The following is a 21,734-nucleotide window of genomic DNA, read 5'->3' on the forward strand; positions in this document are numbered from 1 at the left end:
TTCCTTCTAATCACCGTGCAGTCTTTCGTCATCTAACTGTGCCATTCTGTAGCTGTCCGTTTCTTGTGGTTATCTGTGGACATTGGCATTGGTTGCTGTTTTTCAGTGTTACACACAGTGCTAGACGAAGGTCCTTGTGTGGACTTCTCCTTGGTGCACACCTAGAAGAGTTGTTGCCAGGTTATAAGGTACTCACCTGTCTTGTGTAGATAGTCGCTTACGCTGCCCTGACAGTGTGCGTTTCTTTACCGTCCTGAGCATCTGTATTGTCAGACTTGTAAATTTTCGTCATGCTAATTAATAGTGAGAGATGGCATTTCATTGTTTTTTCTTTTTAATATTTATTTGTTTTGAGAGAGAAAGAGAGAGTGTGACTGGAGGAGGGACAGAGAGAACAAGAGAGAGAATCCCAAGTAGGCTCTGAGCTGTCAGCACAGAGCTCGATGTGGGGCTCAAACCCACAAACTGTTGAGATTATGACCTGAGCCGAAGTTGGATGCTTGACCTACTGAGCCACCCAGGTGCCTCCCTTGTTTTTTTTTTTTTTTTTAAGTTTATTTTTATTTATTTTGAGAGAGAGATAGAGAGCAAGCGGGGGAGGGGCAGAGAGAGCAGGAGACAAAATATCCTAAGCAGGCTTCATGCTGTCAGGCTTTTGTATTCTTTTGAGACTTTGATGTGGATCTTTGAGTGTCTGCACAAGACCACTGGAAGAAACACCTTGATTTTAGATGCTTTGAGATTTTGTAGTAGTCTAACAAGGGAGGTGACAGAATCTTTTTTTTTTTTTTTTTTTTTTTTATGTTCATTTATTTTTGAGACAGAGAGAAACAGAGCATGAGTTGGGGTAGGGGCCGAGTGAGAGGGAGACACAGAATCAGAAGCAGGCTCCAGGCTCTGAGCTGTCAGCACAGAGCCCGTTGCTGGGCTCGAACCCACCAACCGTGAGACCATGACCTGAGCTGAAGTCAGACGCCCAACCAACGGAGCCACCCAGGCGCCCCCAGAATCTTTTTTTAATTTTTATTATTTTTTTGGTACAAACTACTCTAAGAAGTCAAATTCTTATGTTTTTGCCTAGCCTTCCACGTTAACCTTGAACTTAAATTTTGTACTTTGAAGATTCTCTACTTTTTTTATCAACTCATGAATGTATTTTAAAAGCTTTAAAAAAGTTTTATTCACCATTTTTTGTTTTCAATAATATGGTTGGCTCATTTACTAGAAACTGACATTGAACTCTCTTCATTCTTCTCCATCTAGTTGCTATTATTAATTCTAATAATTGTTGTTAGTCCTGGGAAACATTTTCTGGCCTCCTCAGGTCAAGTCAGGTACCCCTTGTATGTGGTTCTATAGCACCCTTTACCTTCATAGCACTTCCTGTATTGGAATTGCTTAATTGTCTCTCTCCTTTCTCTAGACGGTCCTTTCTTTGATGGAAAGGACTCTGGCTTCTTCATTGCAACCCCAGGGCTGGCCACTGTGCTTGGGACGCGGAAGGCACTTGGTTTGCGACAGGGCTACTGTCGTCTCTTTGCTGATTATTACCACAGTTGTCTGACTGGATTCCTGCCTCTGATCGTGCTTTCCTGTACTCTTTCCTCTACTCTGAACCCAGTTTGCTCTTTGTGTAATTCAAAGCCAATCACTTCCATGATTCACCACCGCCCTGCTATGAGAGCCCAGTAGCAGTTTCAACTGGCTCACGTGGCCCTTGTCCCTGATTATTCTACAACCTAATGTCTTATCACTACTCACTTATGCTTCTAGGTTTTAGACAGTCTCAATTCTTTTAAGTTCCTTGGAAGTGTTACGTTTTCTGTTTCCTCTAGGGTTTTATAAATATGCTGCTACTCCTCGCTGGAGTATCTCTATGCCTTCTTCCCCCACAAAAGAGGATTTGGCTAATCCCTGCTCCTCTTTAGGTCTCAGATTGCATGTACTACTTCCTCTAGGAAGTCTTTGATTTGTCAGTGTGAGACGGGTTTAAGTAATGTGTGGCTATAGCACTATGCACCTCATCCTCAAAACACTTGTCAGTTACTTGTTAATTGTCTCCATTCCTCACTATCGCCTAATCTAGCAAGGGACGAGTTAGGCAGATTATTATATCTTCTGCATCTACCACGGTTTTGATTCATAGTAGGCGTTCATTGGAAGCATTGGACGAATGTTAATTTAGGCATTATTTTTGCAAGTTGCAGAAGAGTGTGTCTTAGGAGTGTTTTAATTATTTGTCCAGGTTTACAATTGTTAACTGAGTCTCATATATTATTGATTAATGTATTTTATGGCGGCTTTTTAAAAAAATTATGACCTCTGAAAACGTTTTGTTCTAGTCCAGACTGCTGGAAAGAGAACTGAATCCATACTGGAAAGATGGTGGTACAGGTCTTCCCCCAGAAGACTGTAACGTGTCATCAGTTACTAAAGGTATCTCTACATTTTGGTTGTAGCCACACAGGCGTTTCTTGTAACTTGGTATTCCTATGGGAATGACCAGAGTTTGTTGGTAGATTGGGAAGATGTGATTATTTAAATATCGCGTGTTTCTGTGTAGTGAGGTGGTTTTAAGTCTGTAATTATCTGTGCTTATTTCTGTATTTGAAAAACAACTGTAAGTTTACTGATCATCTGATGTGGAATCCGGTGGTTTCATATTATGAGCCTCTATGGATTATTATTGAAGGTTCAGATTACATAGGACAAAGTAAATAAAATGTGTGCGGTCTTTTGAGGCCTTGTTTAAATTTAGTACCTGGAAAGATTGATTATGTTAATTATATATGTTGGGGAGGAAATTGATTAAATCTATATTTTTATACTTGATAATGTTTTCATATTTCAGTGTCTGTTTTGAATGGATTAATACAAAGTATGATTTTGTGAGGATATAATAATGCTTTGGGTTGTTACATCCCGTAACAAAATATAAAAAAGCGGTATGTCTGAACTTTTATGAAAATAACGTATAAATATTAAAGATGTGATTTCATATGTTCTTTAGAAATTCCTACTTTGCCAGCATTCATAAAACTTGTTATTTACCTTGGATAGTGCTGTTATTTTCCAACAGATGGAGACAAAATATTTAAGTGTCACATAATCACACTTGATACCATAATTTTAAAAGTATTTTTATGCCAATTAAGTGTTCATTGACACCTCCATGAAAAGTTCATTCAAATACAATTAACCCAGTGTACAGATAGTGGCATTGTAAGTTAGGGTGTTATCTTTTCATCTTAGTGGTTTACCAGAACACGTTCCTGCTTTTTGTTATATCTTTTATTTTTATTGTGGCCATTCATAAAAATTCTTCTTATACTTTATGTAGAGATGTCCCTAGAGCCCCCTTCCAGTTTCATTTGTATTTTTTTCTTTAGCAGTTTTGCTGAAGTTATTAGTAATTGTAGCATTTTCTTTATTGCCTTTCAGCACTGGTAGAAATGTCTCTGCTGGGTTATATCATAGGAAGTGTAGTCACACAGGAATCTCTTTGAGATACTTTTTTTTTTTTTAGACACTTAAAAGCGAAAGCGTAGGGCAGTAAGTTAGCTTCCTGAACCATTACTGTGTTGGGCTAATTTTACGATCCAGGCTTTTACCAGCACTCTTGTCAGAGGGCAGTCAATAAATTCATCTCTGGGGAAAACTTAGAATTGACAGACTTAATCTTTGGGTTTTTTGCAGTCAATAGGTTCTTAACTTCTTGAGTGTGGGAGACTCAAAGTTCTACCTTACGTGGTATCTTTCAGTTGAAACAGCATAATCAAAGACGCTAGGGGAAAAACGACCTAATATGAAGCTTTTGGAAAGCCTTTTTCTTTCCTCTTCATATATGCTTTCACTGCTCCCCTTTCCTGTATTATTTAGAAGGAAGAAAAATGACAGAAAGCTTCTCTCTGTCAGACGTTCAGATCCCAGAGTTGAAATTAAATTAAAAACTTTTTTTAATGTGTATGTATTTTTGAGAGAGAGAGAGAAAGCGCGCAAGCAGGGGAGGAGCAGAGAGAGAGGGAGACACAGAATGCGAAGCAGGTTCCAGGCTCAGAGTTGTCAGCACAGAGCCCATTGCGGGGCTGGAACTCGAAAGCAATGAGATCATGACCCGAGCGGAAGTGAGATGCTTAACCTCCTGAGACACCAAGGCACCCTTGAGTTAAAATTAAGTTTTAAATGATCTGTGGGTTTTACCACATATGCAGATAGTGTAGTCATTCTGTTTAGACCAGTGGTAAGGCTGAAATGGTTAGGCACCGAAAAGTGTTGTAACTTTAATATTAGGGAGTTGTGTTTGTTGGTCACATAGTGTTAGAGTTAAGGACTCAGATTTTGGCGTTAGGCTACTTGAGATTGGAATTTTGGCATTTCCACTTACTGCTTTGTGATTTGGGGAATGTTTCTTGACTTCTCTGAGTCCAGTTTACTCATTTTTAAAAAAGTTTTTATTTAAATTCACTTGCCTAACATAGAGTAATACTAGTTTCAGGTGTACAATATAGTGATTCGACACTTGGGCACATCACCCGGTGCTCATCACTGCAAGTGCACCCTTAATCCCCGTCACCTGCTTTCCCCATCCCCCGCCCCACTCACCTCCCCTCTGGTGACCACCATTGTGTTCTCTGTAGTCAAGAGTTACAGCCCTAGTTTTTAATCCCTGTTTTACAGTAAGAGTTTAAGTAAATTCCTCAAGTTCATGGCTAGTAAGTATCCAAACCACAGTTTGAATCCAAATAGTTTGGCTCCAGAGCCCGCTCACTTCCCAGCATGCTGTTCTGTGCCTCTCAAAGCTGCAGACAGAAGTGTACTTTCATCCTCTATTTGGTCATACATCTATGCCTGAATTTTTTTCTAGAGTAAGCATGTATTTTGTATTTGGAAAAAAAGAAAAAAAACTATTTGAAACCAGCCAGTTTAACTTGGTGTCAAGTTCATGCATTTAATTTTCTGCCAAATTGGCAAATCCTGAAGTTACGAAAAATAGCCGCATAAGGACGTACCCGCACACAATAAAAACCCTAGGCTGATTCGATATGGTATTAAGTCATCAGGTCCCATTCTTTAGGGGTGGAAAGTAAGAGTTTTTGTGGTGGTGTTAGTTGCCAAGGCTTCACCCTTGCGTGTGGAACCAGATTTTGCATCTCAAAAGTATAAAGCTAATCAGAATTTTCTCGCTCGAAATATTTTTAAAGGGGAATGTCCTTTATGTAGTATAAGATGGAAAGAATTAAAAGTTTGTCGTCTGTACCTGAACCAAGTCTGCCTTTCTCTGCACGACCACTTGGCTGTACTATCTCTTGATTCTGCTCTTGCCTGCTCTTTGGTGATCTGCTTGCTACCCCTGTAGCCCATACTCCCCAAGACGACCGTAAGCAGGTCCTACAGAAGTAAAACCAATCCTGTCATAGGCCTCCTCCTGTAACATTCTTCAAGGGCTTCCCATTGTTCTTGGGGTAAGAACAAACACCCTTCTGGAGGCCAGTGATTCCTTGCACCCTCTGCTTTCTGGCCAGTGGTGCAGTTCCTGCAGCCTTCTTTGAAGGGCCTCAGGGCCTTTGCACAGGTTTCCCCTCCATTACCTAAAGAGCCCCTACTCCTCTTTCACATCACTGCTGCGACATCCTCTGCGAGGCTGTTCCTGACCCCCGGACCAGGACTGTTCCCTGCTGTGTGTGCTAGCTCTGTGTCCCCTTCAAGACCCTTTCTATTATGGTAGCAATTTTACATGGACTCATGTGGTTATTTAAATGTCCATCTGTAATGAGATTATGAGCTCTGTGCTGATAGGGTGGCTGTTTTGCTTACCTTTTATCCCCAGTGGCTAGTACAATACCTTTCCCAAGTGAATAATGTGACAGGCCGCTGAGCCAAAGTGCTATGTGAAACAAAATATGAAAAACAGCATCTTGGCGAATGTTTGATGTTTTATCATTCCTTCCATTATTACCCAGTTAAGCTCAGTTTGGAAATGAAAATAGAAAGGAAATGGTATATTATCCAGTTAACTTATTGAATATTACCTACAGAATATGTATGTACCTGTATTTTATGTAAGAAAAAAAGGTTTCTCAGTCTTTACATAATACCCATTCTGTGTAGGAATAATAGTAGTCAATGTTAAATACAACTCTATTTTTTAAAAACAGTGCATCTTTATATCAGAACATTCACGGGACATCACCTCTTAATCAACCTAAATTTGCAGTAAAAGTTGTTTTCAGAAATAAGTATTTGTGAAATTGACAAGCTCCAGTAAATTCTTAAGGCAAATAACTATAAAACCTGGACAGAAGGCTCCTTAGTTTCACATCGTCTAGAAATAGCTTCACAAATCATTTGGAAAATCCACCTAGGGGTAATCATAATAAACCACATTTCCCATTCATTTTTGAAGCCAGTCTTGCTTGAGAATTGATCAGACAGCACCTGTTGCTGAAGATAGCAGTAAGGCCTGACCCTGATACTTAAGCTTTGATTCTGGATCAGTTTTCTGGCTTGGGCTGGTCAGGAGTCACTTCCTTCAGAATCTTCATCAGTGAACTGAGGCAAGTATGCACTCACGTTATCTTCTCTTACAGCTCTGCATCCTTTTCTGGTCGAGAGAGGTTGTCAATACCCAGCTGAGATGCATTTACTGTGGCTTTTGTTTTTAAGAGGTAGCACGCCGTTTTGCCACTGGAAAGGCAGAAGTGACCTCTCAAGGCATCCAGGGCAGCGTGGGTAGAATACAAATGGAAACCAGTGGGAATCCCACAGGAAGTCCAGAATCAGAGGTTGTCGGTGCTGCCTTTGAGCGGACCTTCAAGGCCAGCTAGCAAGGGGGCTTCCCATACCACCGTATTTGTGAGTCTAGAGAAGCGCCCAGCCCCGCCCACTGCGGCAGGTCTCGGGCAAGGTGCCCAGGGCACCCTCATGGGAGCGCGGTGTGGCGCCAGGTGCACTGGAACAGGTGTGCCTCTCAGTGCGGGGCCAACCAGCTAGGACTGCTCAGCACCTGCATGTCCTACTCCTTGGACCCGCACAGGAAGTTTATCACTTGCCTTGTTGGTGCCATCACCCCGGGAACATGGTGGCCGGTCTTAGGTGGGTGCTGTGAGGATCCAGGGAGGAGATCTTCCAGCAAAATATCTGGGATACAGTAAAATAATGATGACAGTGGCAAATACTTGCCCTTATGATGAAATGTTTTGGGAAAATGAAGTTTTCAACGGTTTGTTTTGGTAGTGATTGAGGTGCCATGTTTTCAAAAATCAGTTGATTAGTTTTGATCTTTTCCCCTTAGAAAAAATTAAGTGGACAAGTAAGTAACCTGTTTTCAGCATTCATACAAAATTATTTTTAACCATATTTTAGCAGTGGGAATATTTGTACAGTTTTAAAGTACCTGCGGCACATTTACACGTGAGCTCATTTTCGTAACAACCGCGTGAAGGTAGCAGAGTAGGTGTTATTGTCCTGAATGTTACAGCGCAGGGCAGTAAGGCTCAGAGTGGCCGGGTCGTTCCTCTAGTCAGAGGGGTGGTCCTGGGACCAGGTCTTCTGACTGCTGGCCCACGTTGAGTTGCTCTGGATTCTTCACTACAGGACTGGATGTGTTACCATGGAGTTAGTAGACATTCTTGCTTACAAACTGTTCTCATGTATTTTTGTTCTTTCCAGGATGTTTTTCCCCTCTTTTTTTTTGACTTTTAGAATCTTCTGAGTTGGGAGAAATTTCATAGGCAGTTTAAATCAAAACTGCCCTGTAATACAGATGAAGAAGCAACGATTCAGTCAGTGACTTGGTTAAGATCTTACAACTAGTTTATAGGAACACTGAGGTTAATATCTTGGTCTCCTGATATTTTGTTTGTTGCTGTTTTTATATTTGTCTTATGAGAAATGTGGGGAATGGAGCTTGGATTCATTTGGTTGTGTTTTGCGTATACCAAATAACCTTTAATTATGATGGAAGCATATACTTTTAGTCTCTTACATTTTGACCTCAGATATAGGTGTATATATGTTGTATACTGCATAAAGGATAGTGACTATGTTTTATTTATTTTTACTTCCTACTGTGTTTAACACATTTTCATATTTATAGTAAATATTCACTAAATATTTGTTAGAATGAATTTCATGATAGATGGTGCTGCAAATTGGTATTTTTTATTTGTTTTTAAAATATTTGGTGATTTTTACTGTTAAAAATATTTCATTGTCATCTCTAATTATAAGATTAATAAGACTATTGAAATAGAACATACAATCAACTAAAGATGTAATATTATTGAATAATTTTTTTAATGTTTATATATTTTTGAAGGAGAGAGAGAGAGAGAGACAGAGTGTGAATAGGGGAGGGGCAGAAAGAAAGGGAGACACAGGATCTGAAGCAGGCTCTAGGCTCCGAGCTGTCAGCACAGAGCCCTATGTGGGGCTCAATCTCACGAACCGTGAGATCATGACCTGAGCTGAAGTTGGACGCCACCCAGGCGCCCCTAAAGATGATATTATTGTATAAATATTTCTAAAATTGTGAGTCATACTCATACCTGAATTCATTGAAAGGTTTATTCTTTTTAGAGAAAAAGATTTTTTTAACGTTTATTAACGTTATTGAGAGAGAGAGAGAGACAGAGCATGAGCATGGGAGGGGCTGAGAGACCGGGAGACATAGAATCCGAAGCAGGCTCCATGGTCTGAGCTGTCAGCACAGAGCCGGACGCGGGGCTCAAACTCACAAACTGCGAGATCATGACCAGAGCCAAAGCCGGATGCCTAACTGACTGACCCACCCAGGCGCCCTGAAAAGTTTTTTTTCTTGTTTGAGTTTCTTGGTAAATGTCAACACAGAGGAATAAAAGTCTTCCTTTTTCTCTGAGCTTTTTTTCTCTGAACTGTGTTAATATACTGGTGATTGTTAAGGAAATCTTGTCTTCACTCTGCCCGTCAGCATTTTTTCAGTTTCGTAGATAATTCTTCGAAATAAACTTAATTGTGTAACTGGGATGTTAATATAGGTATTATTGATAATGGGTTTCTCTTATCCTCGTGTAAATTGAGGATTTAGACTAACTTCCTTGAGTAATTGCATTGTTAATTTTGAACTCATACATTGTATAAAATAAAAAAGGAGTAAGAGCAAAATAAACTCGAAAGAAAAGTGAATCATTGAGTTAACTGGACATCTAGGTTTCGAAGTACAAAGTATTTTAGATCTGTAAAGAGAGACTTCTTTTCTTAGGAGAGATTGCTTAACAAAGATAGATTTTTGAGATTTGAGTGAGACTACAGTCAGAGGATTGAAAAGTCTTTTTTTTCCCTTTAAACTTTTTAGTAAAGTCTAACACATACAGAAAAGTACACAAATCGTTAAGTGTACAGTCTGACCATTACTCCAAGTGAAAATACCCGTGTAATCAGCACACCTTTTGAGAAACAGAACATCTTTAGCATCCCACAAACTGCCTTGTGGAGCTTCTGGTCACTGTGCTCCTGTCAGAATAGCCACTGCTTTGGTTTCTAGCACCAAAGTCCATTTTCCCTGGAATCCCATAGTAAGTACCGTGTTCCCTTTGGTTTCCTGCTTCCTGTGTTCCCATTTTCAGAATCACCCATGTTATGCACTGTTGTAGTCATTGATTTCCAATGCTGTGTATTTTAGGAATATGTCACAATTTATGCTGTTTACCCATGTTACTAATGGTGGACATTTGGGTTGTTTTCTAAGCTGGGATTACTGCAGACTTTTCCACTATTTATGATTTTTACACATGTCTTTTGGGTTTTGTGTGTGTTTATGTTGATTGTAGAACTGGGATGATCTAAAGCCATCCTATTTTTGGACAAGGAAAATCAGGAACAGAATTTTGACTTAAGTGATTCGATTTCTTTATGCGCATAAAAGTGTGATGTGTGTAGAAGGAAATACAAGCAGCTTAATAAAGTTTGTTGAAGGCATTCAGATTTTCATAGCTGGCAGTCATGACTATAATGGAATAATTTGTTTTGATTTGCCTTTCAGTATTCTCTTCTGTAATTTCCTCATTTGTTCTTTGTTTTGTTTCTGAGGTAACTTTTTCCTCTTCTGTGTGTGTGCTTTCATCCTTTATTTCTGGGCATGCCCTCCCTGCTTTTATCTTTGTTTGTGGACATCCAGCTCCTTGTTTTAAGCCTGATCTTTAAATTTTACGTGACCTTCCATTTAGAAATAATCCATCTCTCATTGTTGTATAATTCTTTACCTTTGTGTAATTTTTACTACATATTATCTTTATTGTTACTGTTTATATCCTTTTATCTTTATATTTTTAGATTGCACTTTTTTTGAGGATAGTTTAATTTTTGCCTTCCTCGGTCCCTAAAATACATACCTTGCATATATAGGTACATAAATAATATGTTGAATTTTAAATGCACTTATGGTTCTTTTATGTTCAAGGAAGAATAACTTATACTTTAAGAAATTATTAGAGAAGCAATATTAATTCTGTTATAACTACATGAAAAGTATAACTGACATTTAGTATTGGAATTTAGTTTCAGTGGTAGAAGATGGTGGATTGAGCTGGCTGAGGAAGTCTTACCAGAGGATGAAGGAACAAGCTGAGAAACAGAACAGACGTTTTGAAGACATTGTGGCTGAAAGATATGGGGTAAGTACTGGCATTAAGGAGATATGTATTATATTCAAAGTTATATGAGAAATAATGTCTGTAACTTTGTCAGTGTTTTGTGCCATGAAGCTCTTTTGAATTAAATGGGTATTAAATCTCAACTCTGTCTACTGCTGAAGCCATTTTCTGCCTTTTTTTAATTGCGTAAACTTCTGTAGCATATTTTTATTGATATGATGAACATAAAACTTAAGTGTGTGTGTTTAATCTAAAAATAACATTTTCTCATTGTGAGAAAATTTAAATGATGCAGGAAATCCCCCAATATGCCTCTTGAGATAAGCGCTGTTGAAATTTTGGTGTATTTCAGAGTTTTTCTTTATTCCAGAGATTTTATTTTCCAGAGTTTTAAAATACAAGTTTTTTTTTTGTTCTTGTTTTTTGTTTTTTTGCTTTCTTTTTACTTATTTTTTATTATTTATTTATTTATTTATTTATTTTAACATTTATTTTTGAGACAGGGAGAGACAGAGCATGAACGGGGGAGGGTCAGAGAGGGGGAGACACAGAATCTGAAGCAGGCTCCAGGCTCTGAGCTGTCAGCACAGAGCCCAATGCGGGGCTAGAACTCACGGACCGTGAGATCGTGACCTGGCTGAAGTCGGCCGCTTAACCGACTGAGCCACCCAGGCGCCCCTGCTTTCTTTTTAAAGAGAGAGAGTGTGTGCACACATGATATTTTAGAAGCAGCTCCCCCATTTACAAAGTGTGGATAATCTTTCTATTTCAGTTGTTAGTAATGCCCTTTTCTTTCTTAATTTCTAGCAAAAGCAGATGTAGAAAGTAGTAAGATTTCAAAAATATGGGCAAGTAAAAAAAAAGTGAGAGAAAAATCATATTTATTCTGGAGATTTTTAAAAAATGTTTTATTTATTTTTGAGAGAAAACATGAGCGGGGAGGGGGCTGAGAAGGGGACAGAGGATCCTAGCATCTGAAGCAGGCTCCATGCTGACAGCAGCAATCCCAGTGTGGGGCTTGAACTTACCTTTCAGATCACCACCTGAGCCAAAGTCAGCCGCTTAACCCACTGAGCCAGGCAGTGGCCGGGAGTTTTTTTGTTTTTTTTTTTTTGTTTTGTTTTTTTTAATGTTTGTTTATTTTTGAGATAGTGCCAATGGGGGAGAGGCAAAGAGAGAAGGGGACAGATCTTCCAAAGCAGGCTCTGCCCTGACAAACTGGAGATCAAAACCTGAGCCAAAGTCCGAGGCTCAACCAGCTGAGCCACCCGGGTACCCCCAAATCATCCTTTTTTTTAAAAAAAGAATGGTTGTGAGGATAGAGGAAGATGGCGGTGTAGGAGGACGCTGGTCTCACCGCGTCCTGCGGATCACCTAGATTCCACCCACATCTGCCTGAATAACCCAGAAGACCGCCAGAAGACTAGCAGAATGGACTCTCCGGAGCCAAGCGTAGACGAGAGGCCCACGGAAGAGGGTAGGAAGGGCGGAGAGGCGGTGCGCACTCCACGGACTGGCGGGAGGGAGCCGGGGCGGTGGAGGGGCAGCCCGCCCTGCAAGGTAGAGCCCCCGAATTCTGACTTGCAAAAGCAGAGGGGCTGGACGGAGTGTGTTCTGACAGCCAGTGGGACTTAACATCTGGAATGTTATAAGTCAACAGCTCTGCTCAGAGAGCGGGAGGGCTGGAGGACAACCGAAGGGAGAGTAGTTGAGCCCTGGAAGACAGAGCTCAGCTCTGCGGGGAACAAAGGCACTCAGAAGCGCCATCTCCCTCGTCCATCCCCCAGCAGAAATCCCAAAGGGAACCAGTTCCCGTCACCGAACTTGCTTGCACCGCGCAAACACCCAAGGCTGTGCTTCTGTGGATCCATCCCTCCGACGGGTCTGCCTGCCTGCCTCCCAGTGCTGCAGGGCCCCTCCCACAGCGGACCACTGATGGCAAAGCGAGCTAAGCCTGCCCCTCCCGCCCCTGTGCACCTTGCGGATCCATCCCAGCTAATATGCCCTTGGCCAGGTCCCATCCAAGAAGCACCACAAGCCTGGTAGTGTGCAAGCAGTCCAGACAGGGGCCACCCCACTCCACAGCGAGTACTGCCCCTCGGAAAGGGGAAGATAAGGTACACACCAGTCTGTGGCCCCAGCGGAGAGCTGGAGTCAGACATCGGGTCTGACTGTGGCCCCACCCACCAGCACAAGTTACTGAAGACAGCACAGGGGAAGTGCCCTACAGTTTGGAGCCACTGCAGGAACTACCCAAAATGATAAAATGGAAGAAATCTTCTCAAAAGAAACTCCAGGAAGTAGCGACAGCTAACAAATTGATGAAAACTGATTTAAGCAATATAACGGAACAAGAATTTAGAATAATAGTCATAGAATTAATCGCTGGGCTTGAAAAAAGCATAGAGGACAGCAGAGAATCTATTGCTACAGAGATCAAGGGACTAAGAAATAGTTATGAGGAGCTAAAAAATGGTATAAATGAGGGGCAAAATAAAAAGGAGGTGGCCATAGCATGGATTGAAGAGGCAGAGGAGAGAATAGGTGAATTAGAAGATAAAATTATGGAAAAAGAGGAAGCTGAGAAAAAGATAAAAAAATCCAGGAGTATGAGGGGAGAATTTGAGAACTAAGTGATGCAATGAAATGCAATAATATCCGTATAATAGGGATTCCAGAGGGGGAAGAGAGAGAGAAAGGGGCTGAAGGTGTATTTGAACAAATCAAAGCTGAGAACTTCCCTGATCTGGGGAAGGAAAAAGGCATTGAAATCCAAGAGGCACAGAGAACTCTGTTCAGACATAACTTCAATCGATCTTCTGCACGACATATCATAGTGAAACTGGCAAAATACAAGGATAAAGAGAGAATTCTGAAAGCACTAAGGATAAACAGGCCCTGACTTACAAAGGTAGACACATAAGGGTAGTAGCAGACCTATCTACTGAAACTTGGCAGGCCAGAAAGGAATGGCAGGAAATCTTCACTGTGATGAACAGAAAAAAATATGGAGCCAAGAATCCTTTACCCAGCAAGTCTGTCATTCAGAATAGAAGGAGAGATAAAGATTTTCCCAAACAAACAAAAACTGATGGAATTCATCACCACTAAACCAGCCCTACAAGAGATCCTAAGGGGGATTCTGTAAGTGAAATGTTGCAAGGACCACAAAGTACCAGAAACATCACTACAAGCATGAAACCTACAGACATCACAACGACTCTAAACCCATATAATAACACTGAATGTAAATGGACTAAATGCTCCAACCAAAAGACATAGAGTATCAGAATGTATGAAAAAAAAAAACAAGATCCATCTATTTGCTGTCTACAAGAGACTCATTTTAGACCTGAGGACACCTTCAGATTGAAAGTGAGGGGATGGAGAACTATCTATCATGCTACTGGAACTCAAAAGAAAGCTGGAGTAGCCATACTTGTATCAGACAAACTACACTTTAAATGAAAGGTTGTAACAAGAGATGAAGAAGGGCATTATATAATAATTACAAGGTCTATCCATCAGGAAAAGCTAACAATTATAAATGTCTATGTGCCGAATATGGGAGCCCCCAAACATATAAAACAATTCATCACAAATGTAAGCAACCTTATTGATAAGAATGTGGTAATTGCAGGGGACTTTTGTACTCCATGGACGGCAATGGATAGATCATCTAGACACAGGATCAATAAAGAAACAAGAGCCCTGAATGATACACTGGATCAGATGAACTTGACAGATGCATTTAGAACTCTGCATCCCAAAGCAACAGAATATACTTTCTTCTCGAGTGCACATGGAACCTTCTCCAAGATAGATCACATATTGGGTCACAAAACAGCCCTTCATAAGTATACAAGAATTGAGATCATCCCATGCACACTTTCAGACCACAGTGCTATGAAGCTTGAAATCAACCACAGGAAAAAGTCTGGAAAACCTCCAAAAGCCTGGAGGTTAAAGAACACCCTACTAAAGAATGAATGGGTCAACCAGGCAATTAGAGAAGAAATTTAAAAATATGTGGAAACAACTGAAAATGAAAATACAGCCATCCAAACGCTTTGGGATGCAGCGAAGGTAGTCCTGAGAGGAAAATACATTGCAATCCAGGCCTATCTTAAGAAACAAGAAAAATCCCAAATACAAAATCTAACAGTACACCTAAGGGAAATAGAAGCAGAACAGCAAAGACACCCCAAACCCAGCAGAAGAAGAGAAATAAAGAGCAGAGCAGAAATAAACAATATAGAATCTAAAAGAACTGTAGAGCAGGTCAATGAAACCAAGAGTTGGTTTTTTGAAAAAAATAAACGAAATTGATAAACCTCTAGCCAGGCTTCTCAAAAAGGAAAGGGAGATGACCCAAATAGATAAAATCATGAATGAAAATGGAATTATTACAACCAACCCCTCAGAAATACAAGCAATTATCAGGGAATACTATGAAAAATTATATGCCAACAAACTGGACAACCTGGAAGAAATGGGCAAATTCCTAAGCACCCACACACTTCCAAAACTCAAACAGGAAGAAATAGAAAGCTTGAACAGACCCATAACCAGTGAAGAAATTGAACCATTTATCAAAAATCTCCCAACAAATAAGATTCCAGGACCAGATGGCATCCCTGGGGAATTCTACCAGAGAGAAAGCAGAGATAATACCTATCCTTCTTAAGCTGTTCCAAAAATATAAAGGAAGGAAAACTTCCAGACTCATTCTATGAAGCCAGCATTACTTTGATTCCCAAACCAGACAGAGACCCAGCAAAAAAAGAGAATTACAGGCCAATATCCCTGATGAATATGGGTGCAAAAATTCTCAATAAGATACTAGCAAATCGAATTCAACAGCATATAAAAAGAATTGTTCACCATGATCAAGTGGGATTCATTCCTGGCCTGCAGGGCTGGTTCAACATTCGCAAATCAATCAATGTGATACATCACATTAATAAAAGAAAAGAAAAGAACCATATGATCCTGTCAATCAATGCAGAAAAAGCATTTGACAAAATTCAGCATCCTTTCTTAATAAAAAACCTTCGCAAAAGTCGGATTAGAAGGAACATACTTAAACATCATAAAAGCCATTTATGAAAAGCTCACAGCTAATATCATCCTCAATGGGGAAAAACTGAGAGCTTTCTCCCTGAGATCAGGAACATGACAGGGATGTCCACTCTCACCGCTGTTGTTTAACATGGTGTTGGAAGTGCTAGCATCAGCAATCAGACAACAAAAGGAAATCAAAGGCATCAAAATTGGCAAAGATGAAGTTAAGCTTTCACTTTTTGCAGATGACATGATATTATACCTGGAAAACCGATAGACTCCACCAAAGGTCTGCTAGAACTGATACATGAATTCAGCAAAGTTGCAGGATACAAAATCAATGCACAGAAATCAGTTGCATTCTTATACGCTAATAATGAAGCAACAGAAAGACAAATAAAGAAACTGATCCCATTCACAATTGCACCAAGAAGCATAAAATAGCTAGGAATAAACCTAACCAAAGACATAAAAGATCTGTATGCTGAAAACTATAGGAAGCTTATGAAGGAAATTGAAGAAGATATAAAGAAATGGAAAAACATTCTGTGCTCATGGATTGGAAGAATAATATTGTTAAGATGTCAACACTACTCAAAGAAATCTACACATTCAATGCAATCCCAATCAAAATTTCACCAGCATTCTTCTCGAAGCTAGAACAAGCAATCCGAAAATTTGTATGGAGCCACAAAAGACCCCGAATAGCCAAAGTAATATTGAAGAAGACCAAAGTGGGAGGCATCACAATCCCAGACTTTAGCCTCTACTACAAAGCTGTAATCATCAAGACAGCATGGTATTGGCACAAAAACAGACACATAGACCAATGGAATAGAATACAGACCCCAGAATTGGACCCACAAAAGTGTGGCCAACTGATCTTTGACAAAGCAGGAAAGAATATCCAATGGAAAAAAGACAGTCTCTTTAACAAATGGTGCTGGGAGAACTGGGCAGCAACATGTAGAAGAATGAAACTAGAGCACTTTCTTAGACCATTCACCAAAATAAACTCAAAATGGATGAAGGACCTGAATGTGAGACAGGAAACCATCAAAATCCTAGAGGAGAAAGCAGGAAAAAGCCTCTTTGACCTCACCTGCAGCAATTTCTTACAAGACACATCTCCAAAAGCAAGGGAATTAAAAGCAAAAATGAACTATCGGGACCTCATGAAGATAAAAAGCTTCTGCACTGCAAAGGAAACAATCAACAACACTAAAAGGCAACCTATGGAATGGGAAAAGATACTTGCAAATGACATATTGGACAAAGTGCTAGTATGCAAAGTCTATTAAGAACTCACCAAACTCCACGCCTGAAAAACAAATAATCCAGTGAAGAAATGGGTAGAAGACATGAATAGACACTTCTTTAAAGAAGACATCCAGATGGTCAACAGGCACATGAAAAGATGCTCAACGTCCCTCCTCATCAGGGAAATACAAATCAAAACCACACTCAGATATCACCTCACGGCAGTCAGAGTGGCTAAAATGAACAAATCAGGAGATTATAGATGCTGGTGAGGGTGTGGAGAAATGGGAACCTTCTTACACTGTTGGTGGGAATGCAAACTGGTGCAGCCGCTCTGGGAAACAGTGTGGAGGTTCCTCAAAAAATTAAAAATAGATCTCCCCTATGACCCAGCAGTAGCACTGCTAGGAATTTACCCAAGGGATACAGGAGTCCTGATGCATAGGGGCATTTGGACCCCAATGTTTATAGCAGCACTCTCACCAATAGCCAAATTATGGAAAGAGCCTAAATGTCCATCAACTGATGAATGGATAAAGAAATTGTGGTTTATATACACAATGGAATACCATGTGGCAATGAGAAAGAATGAAATATGGCCTTTTGTAGCAGCGAGGTTGGAACTGGAGAGTGTTATGCTAAGTGGAATAAGCCATACAGAGAAAGACAGATACCATATGTTTTCACTTTTATGTGGATCCTGAGAAACTTAAGAGAAGACCATGGGGAAGGGGAAGGGGAAAAAAAGTTGAGAGGGAGGGAGGCAAACTGTAAGAGACTCTTAAAAACTGAGAATAAACTGAGGGTTGATGGGGGTGGGAGGAAGGGGAGAATGGGTGATGGGCACTGAGGAGGGCACCTGTTGGGATGAGCACTGGGTGTTGTATGGAAACCAATTTGACAATACATTTCATATTAAAAAAAACATTGCTTGTTAAATTTTGATGCATTCATTTTTATAGATTTCTTTCCTGTTTTTTATATACTTTTAAAATAGTTTTATAAGAGTAGGCTCATGGAATACATTCTGGGTCTTTTTATGTACTAATAGAGGCATAGTTGGATGTCAGTAAATACACATTTTAATGACCTTAATATTTTAATATATATTTGTATGGATTTGCCATGTATTTATTTACTTAATGATGGAGTGACATTTTTATTTTATTTTCCCCTGTTAAATAATATTGTACTCATCATCTTTGTTTAATGCATTTTGTAAACTCACCAGGTTACTTTCTTAAGATGAATTACTAAAAACAAAATTGTTATTTGAAGGATAGGGATACTTAAAGTGAGTTGTATATTAACAAATATCTCTACAAAAAGGATCAAATTATATTTTCATTACAATGACTCTTATCACATGATTTTGTTAGTCTTCATAGTGTGCTACTGTGCTAAGCAGATTTTTTTTTTTTTTTTGCTTTTATTTTTGCTTACTAATGCACTGGAATGTTTTTTCATATTTTTTTGGTCATTTGTATTTTTTTTTTTTAATGTTTATTTATTTTGAGAGAGAGGGTGCATGAGAGTACGTATAGAACTAGGGAAGGGACAGAGTGAGAGGGAGAGGGGATCCCACATTGCAGAGTGTGATGTGGGGCTCAAACTCATGACTGTGAGCTCATGACCTGGGCTGAAATTAAGAGCTAGATGCTCAAGTGACTCAGCCCCCCGGGCGTGTTGGCCATTTTTATTTTTAAGTGAATCGATTGTTGATGACATTTACCCATTTTCCCTTTGGGATATTGATTGCTTTAAGGTCTTTTAATCTGTTGTAAATTTTTCTCTCAGTTTCATGTTTAGTTTTTACTTTGTTTATATTTGCTATGGGTAGGTTTTGAACATTTTTACCTAACAAAATCCATCAGGTTTTTCTTTCATCACTTAATATTCTTGCTATAATTCACTGAAAGGCTTTTGTCACCCAAAAAATCATAAAAATGTATGTCTGTATTTACTTTGAGTACTTGCTCAGTACTTTTTATGGGTATCTTTCATCTTTTTGGAATATATATCTATATATGTATATATATAGATATATATTTGTGTATATTGTAAAGTAGGTTTCTAACTTTATGTCTTCAGATAGTCATTTATAATATATTGAATAAGTTTTCCCACTACTTTGATATGACACATTTATTATATATTAGTTTGTCTTTTATAAAATGAGTCTATTTTACTGTCAAATCTATTCTGTTGATTTTTCTGCTGTTTCCTGGAATTAGTATCCTACTCTTATAATTATTGTTGTTTTCAGTAACTCATGCAGATAGTAAATGATTAGTGAACACCTACTGTGTGGTAAGGTCAGTCTTTTTTTATTAGTTATTAAAAAATTAGCTCTTCATTCTTACACATTTTTCAGTTGTTGTTAAATGTAAAAAAATTGTTAAAAAATGTAGAAATTGTTTTGTCAAGTTCAAGCTCAACTGAAACATTTTCCCAAAATTTATCATAAGCTTACATATCTTTTTGGAATTTTGATTTGAATTTAACTAAATTTAACTAAATTTAACTAAATCAGGGATGATTAATATCTTTATAATGTTGAATCATCCTAAAATATTGGACATTTATTCAAATTTTCATTTATATTCTTCAGTAAATTTCTCTGTGTAATTACTATGCATGTGTCCTTAAGGTTTAAAAATCTTTTTTTCTATTTTATATTGAATCTTTTTTCCTTTGTGGGTTCAGACTTGCTGTTGGTGCTAGAAGGCCATTATTCTAAACTCGCGTCATTAAATCTAATTTTTTAAATTGGGTCATCTGGAAAGATAGTTATCTACAAATGATTTCTTTGCTTTATCCCCTCACTATTAATGATGTTTGATCTTTTTTGTCTTCTCAAAATAGAATTTCAGAACTTTGATAGAAGCCCTGGAAGCTAGTTCTCTTGTTTTTCCATGTAAATGCTAGCTTCTTGCATTTAAGATGAAGATCATCATCTTTAAAAAGTATCCTTGCATTCAGAGTTTAGTAGATAGTAGAGGTGTTCTTTTGTTTCCTTTTTTAAAATTATAAATGGGTATCTTAATTTTTATGAAATAACTGTTGTGATGTCCTTTGAGATGATAGGATTTTTTTTCTTTCAGTTGATAATGAGATGAATTGTGTTAATACATTTCCTAATGTTAGACTGCTCTTGCATTCTTTGACTCCTATTTGATCATGGCATTTCCTTTAATATGCTACTAAATTAAATTTGTTAATATCTTATTTTGAACTTATATCTTCACTTACATATGTAATGGCCTTCAGTTTTCTTCGTATGTTATTTTTATTAAATTTTGATAGGGTTATTATAAGTTTACTATTTGAATTGTGAAGTTTGTTATAATTTCTGAATGCTTTAGAACAGTAAAAACATTGGCTTTGTAGTCAAATATTCCTTAATTTCAATATACGTTTTCTTCCTCTTTTGGTGTGTGGCCTTAGCTTCCTTTTCTCCCCGTTATAAAAACACCTCTATTAAATAGCAACCTCGTAGGATTCTTGTGAGCATTAATAATAATTTGGGTCCTTTTCATGTGCCAAACACTGTTGAAGTGCTTCATGTATAATTAATTAATTTAATACCACAACAGTACTATTATTCTTATTTTGCAAATGAGGAAACTGAGGCAGACAGAGGCTAAATAACTTAACCAAGATTAGATGGTTAATCAGTAGATTTGAACCCCTAGGTATTGTCTCCTAAAACTCATTTAAGTGGTGTAAAATAGGTAATATAATGAGAATTGGATAAATTGTGGTAATTGGTGTTTTTTTTATCATTACCATACTTTATTGACTCTAAGAAGCCACTAATGGTAGATACACCGTTATTTCATGTATCAATAAGAAAGTAAAAAGCTGCCTTTAAGGCAATGTTTTCATTATGAAACTGCCCTCCCTCCTGCCCCAACCCCCTCCGCTGCCATCATTTCTGTTCTGTTCATATTATTACTTGATTTAAGAAACATGTCAAATCTATAATTTTAAATAATTAAAAAAATGAAACATTAGGGATTATCTCTGCCTAGGCTAAGATAATAATTTTGCCATATTTTGATCCCCCATCTCACCTCTCAGACTTGGTTAAAATAATTTGAAAAAAAAATTTTAAGTTTTAAATTTCAGTTTGTTAACATATTGTGTAATATTAGTTTCAGGTGTACAATGTAGTGATTTAGCACTTCCAGACATCACTCTGCGCTCATCACAGCAAGTGCTGTCCTTAATCCCCATCACCTGTTTCCCCATCACCCCACCTACCTCCCCTCTGGTATCCATCAGTGTGTTCAGTATAGTTGAGAGTCTGGTTCTTGGTCTGCCTCATTTTCTCTCTCTCTCTCTCTCTCTCTCTTTTTTTTTTTTTTTTTTGCCCCGTTTGCTTGTTTGTTTTGTTTCTTAAATTCCACATATGAGTGAAATCATATAGTGTTTCTTTCTCTGACTTATTTCGCTTAGCATAATATTCTCTAGCTCCATCCATGTTGTTGCAAATTGCAAGATTTCTTTCTTTTTTATGGCTGAGTAATACTCCATTGTGTGTATACCACATCTTCTTCCTCCATTCATCAGTCAACGGATACTTGGGCTGTTTTCATAATTTGGCTATTATAGATAATGATGCAATACATATCAGGGTGCGTGTATCCCTTTGAATCTGTATTTTTGTATTCTTTGGGTAAATTCCTAGTGTTGTGATTGCTGGATCGTAGGGTAGTTCTATTTTTAACTTTTTAAGGAAACTTTGTTTTCCACAGTGTCTGCACCAATTTGTATTCC

General features: G+C 38.5%; 1 protein-coding gene across 2 annotated transcripts in view; it reads left to right on the forward strand.

Annotated features, from left to right (window-relative positions):
* CWF19L2 (CWF19 like cell cycle control factor 2) overlaps nucleotides 1-21,734 on the forward strand; it is a 150,242-nt gene that overhangs the window by 23,693 nt on the left and 104,815 nt on the right. For both annotated transcript variants that reach the window (XM_019469300.2, XM_019469301.2), the window contains exons 6-7: nucleotides 2,343-2,436; nucleotides 10,534-10,649. In XM_019469300.2, the coding sequence (XP_019324845.2) occupies nucleotides 2,343-2,436; nucleotides 10,534-10,649 (210 nt within the window). The remainder of the gene's footprint in view (nucleotides 1-2,342; nucleotides 2,437-10,533; nucleotides 10,650-21,734) is intronic.

Source organism: Panthera pardus, unplaced genomic scaffold, assembly GCF_024362965.1.
Source record: "Panthera pardus isolate Hobbes unplaced genomic scaffold, ASM2436296v1 HiC_scaffold_12, whole genome shotgun sequence".
NCBI lineage: Eukaryota > Metazoa > Chordata > Mammalia > Carnivora > Felidae > Panthera > Panthera pardus.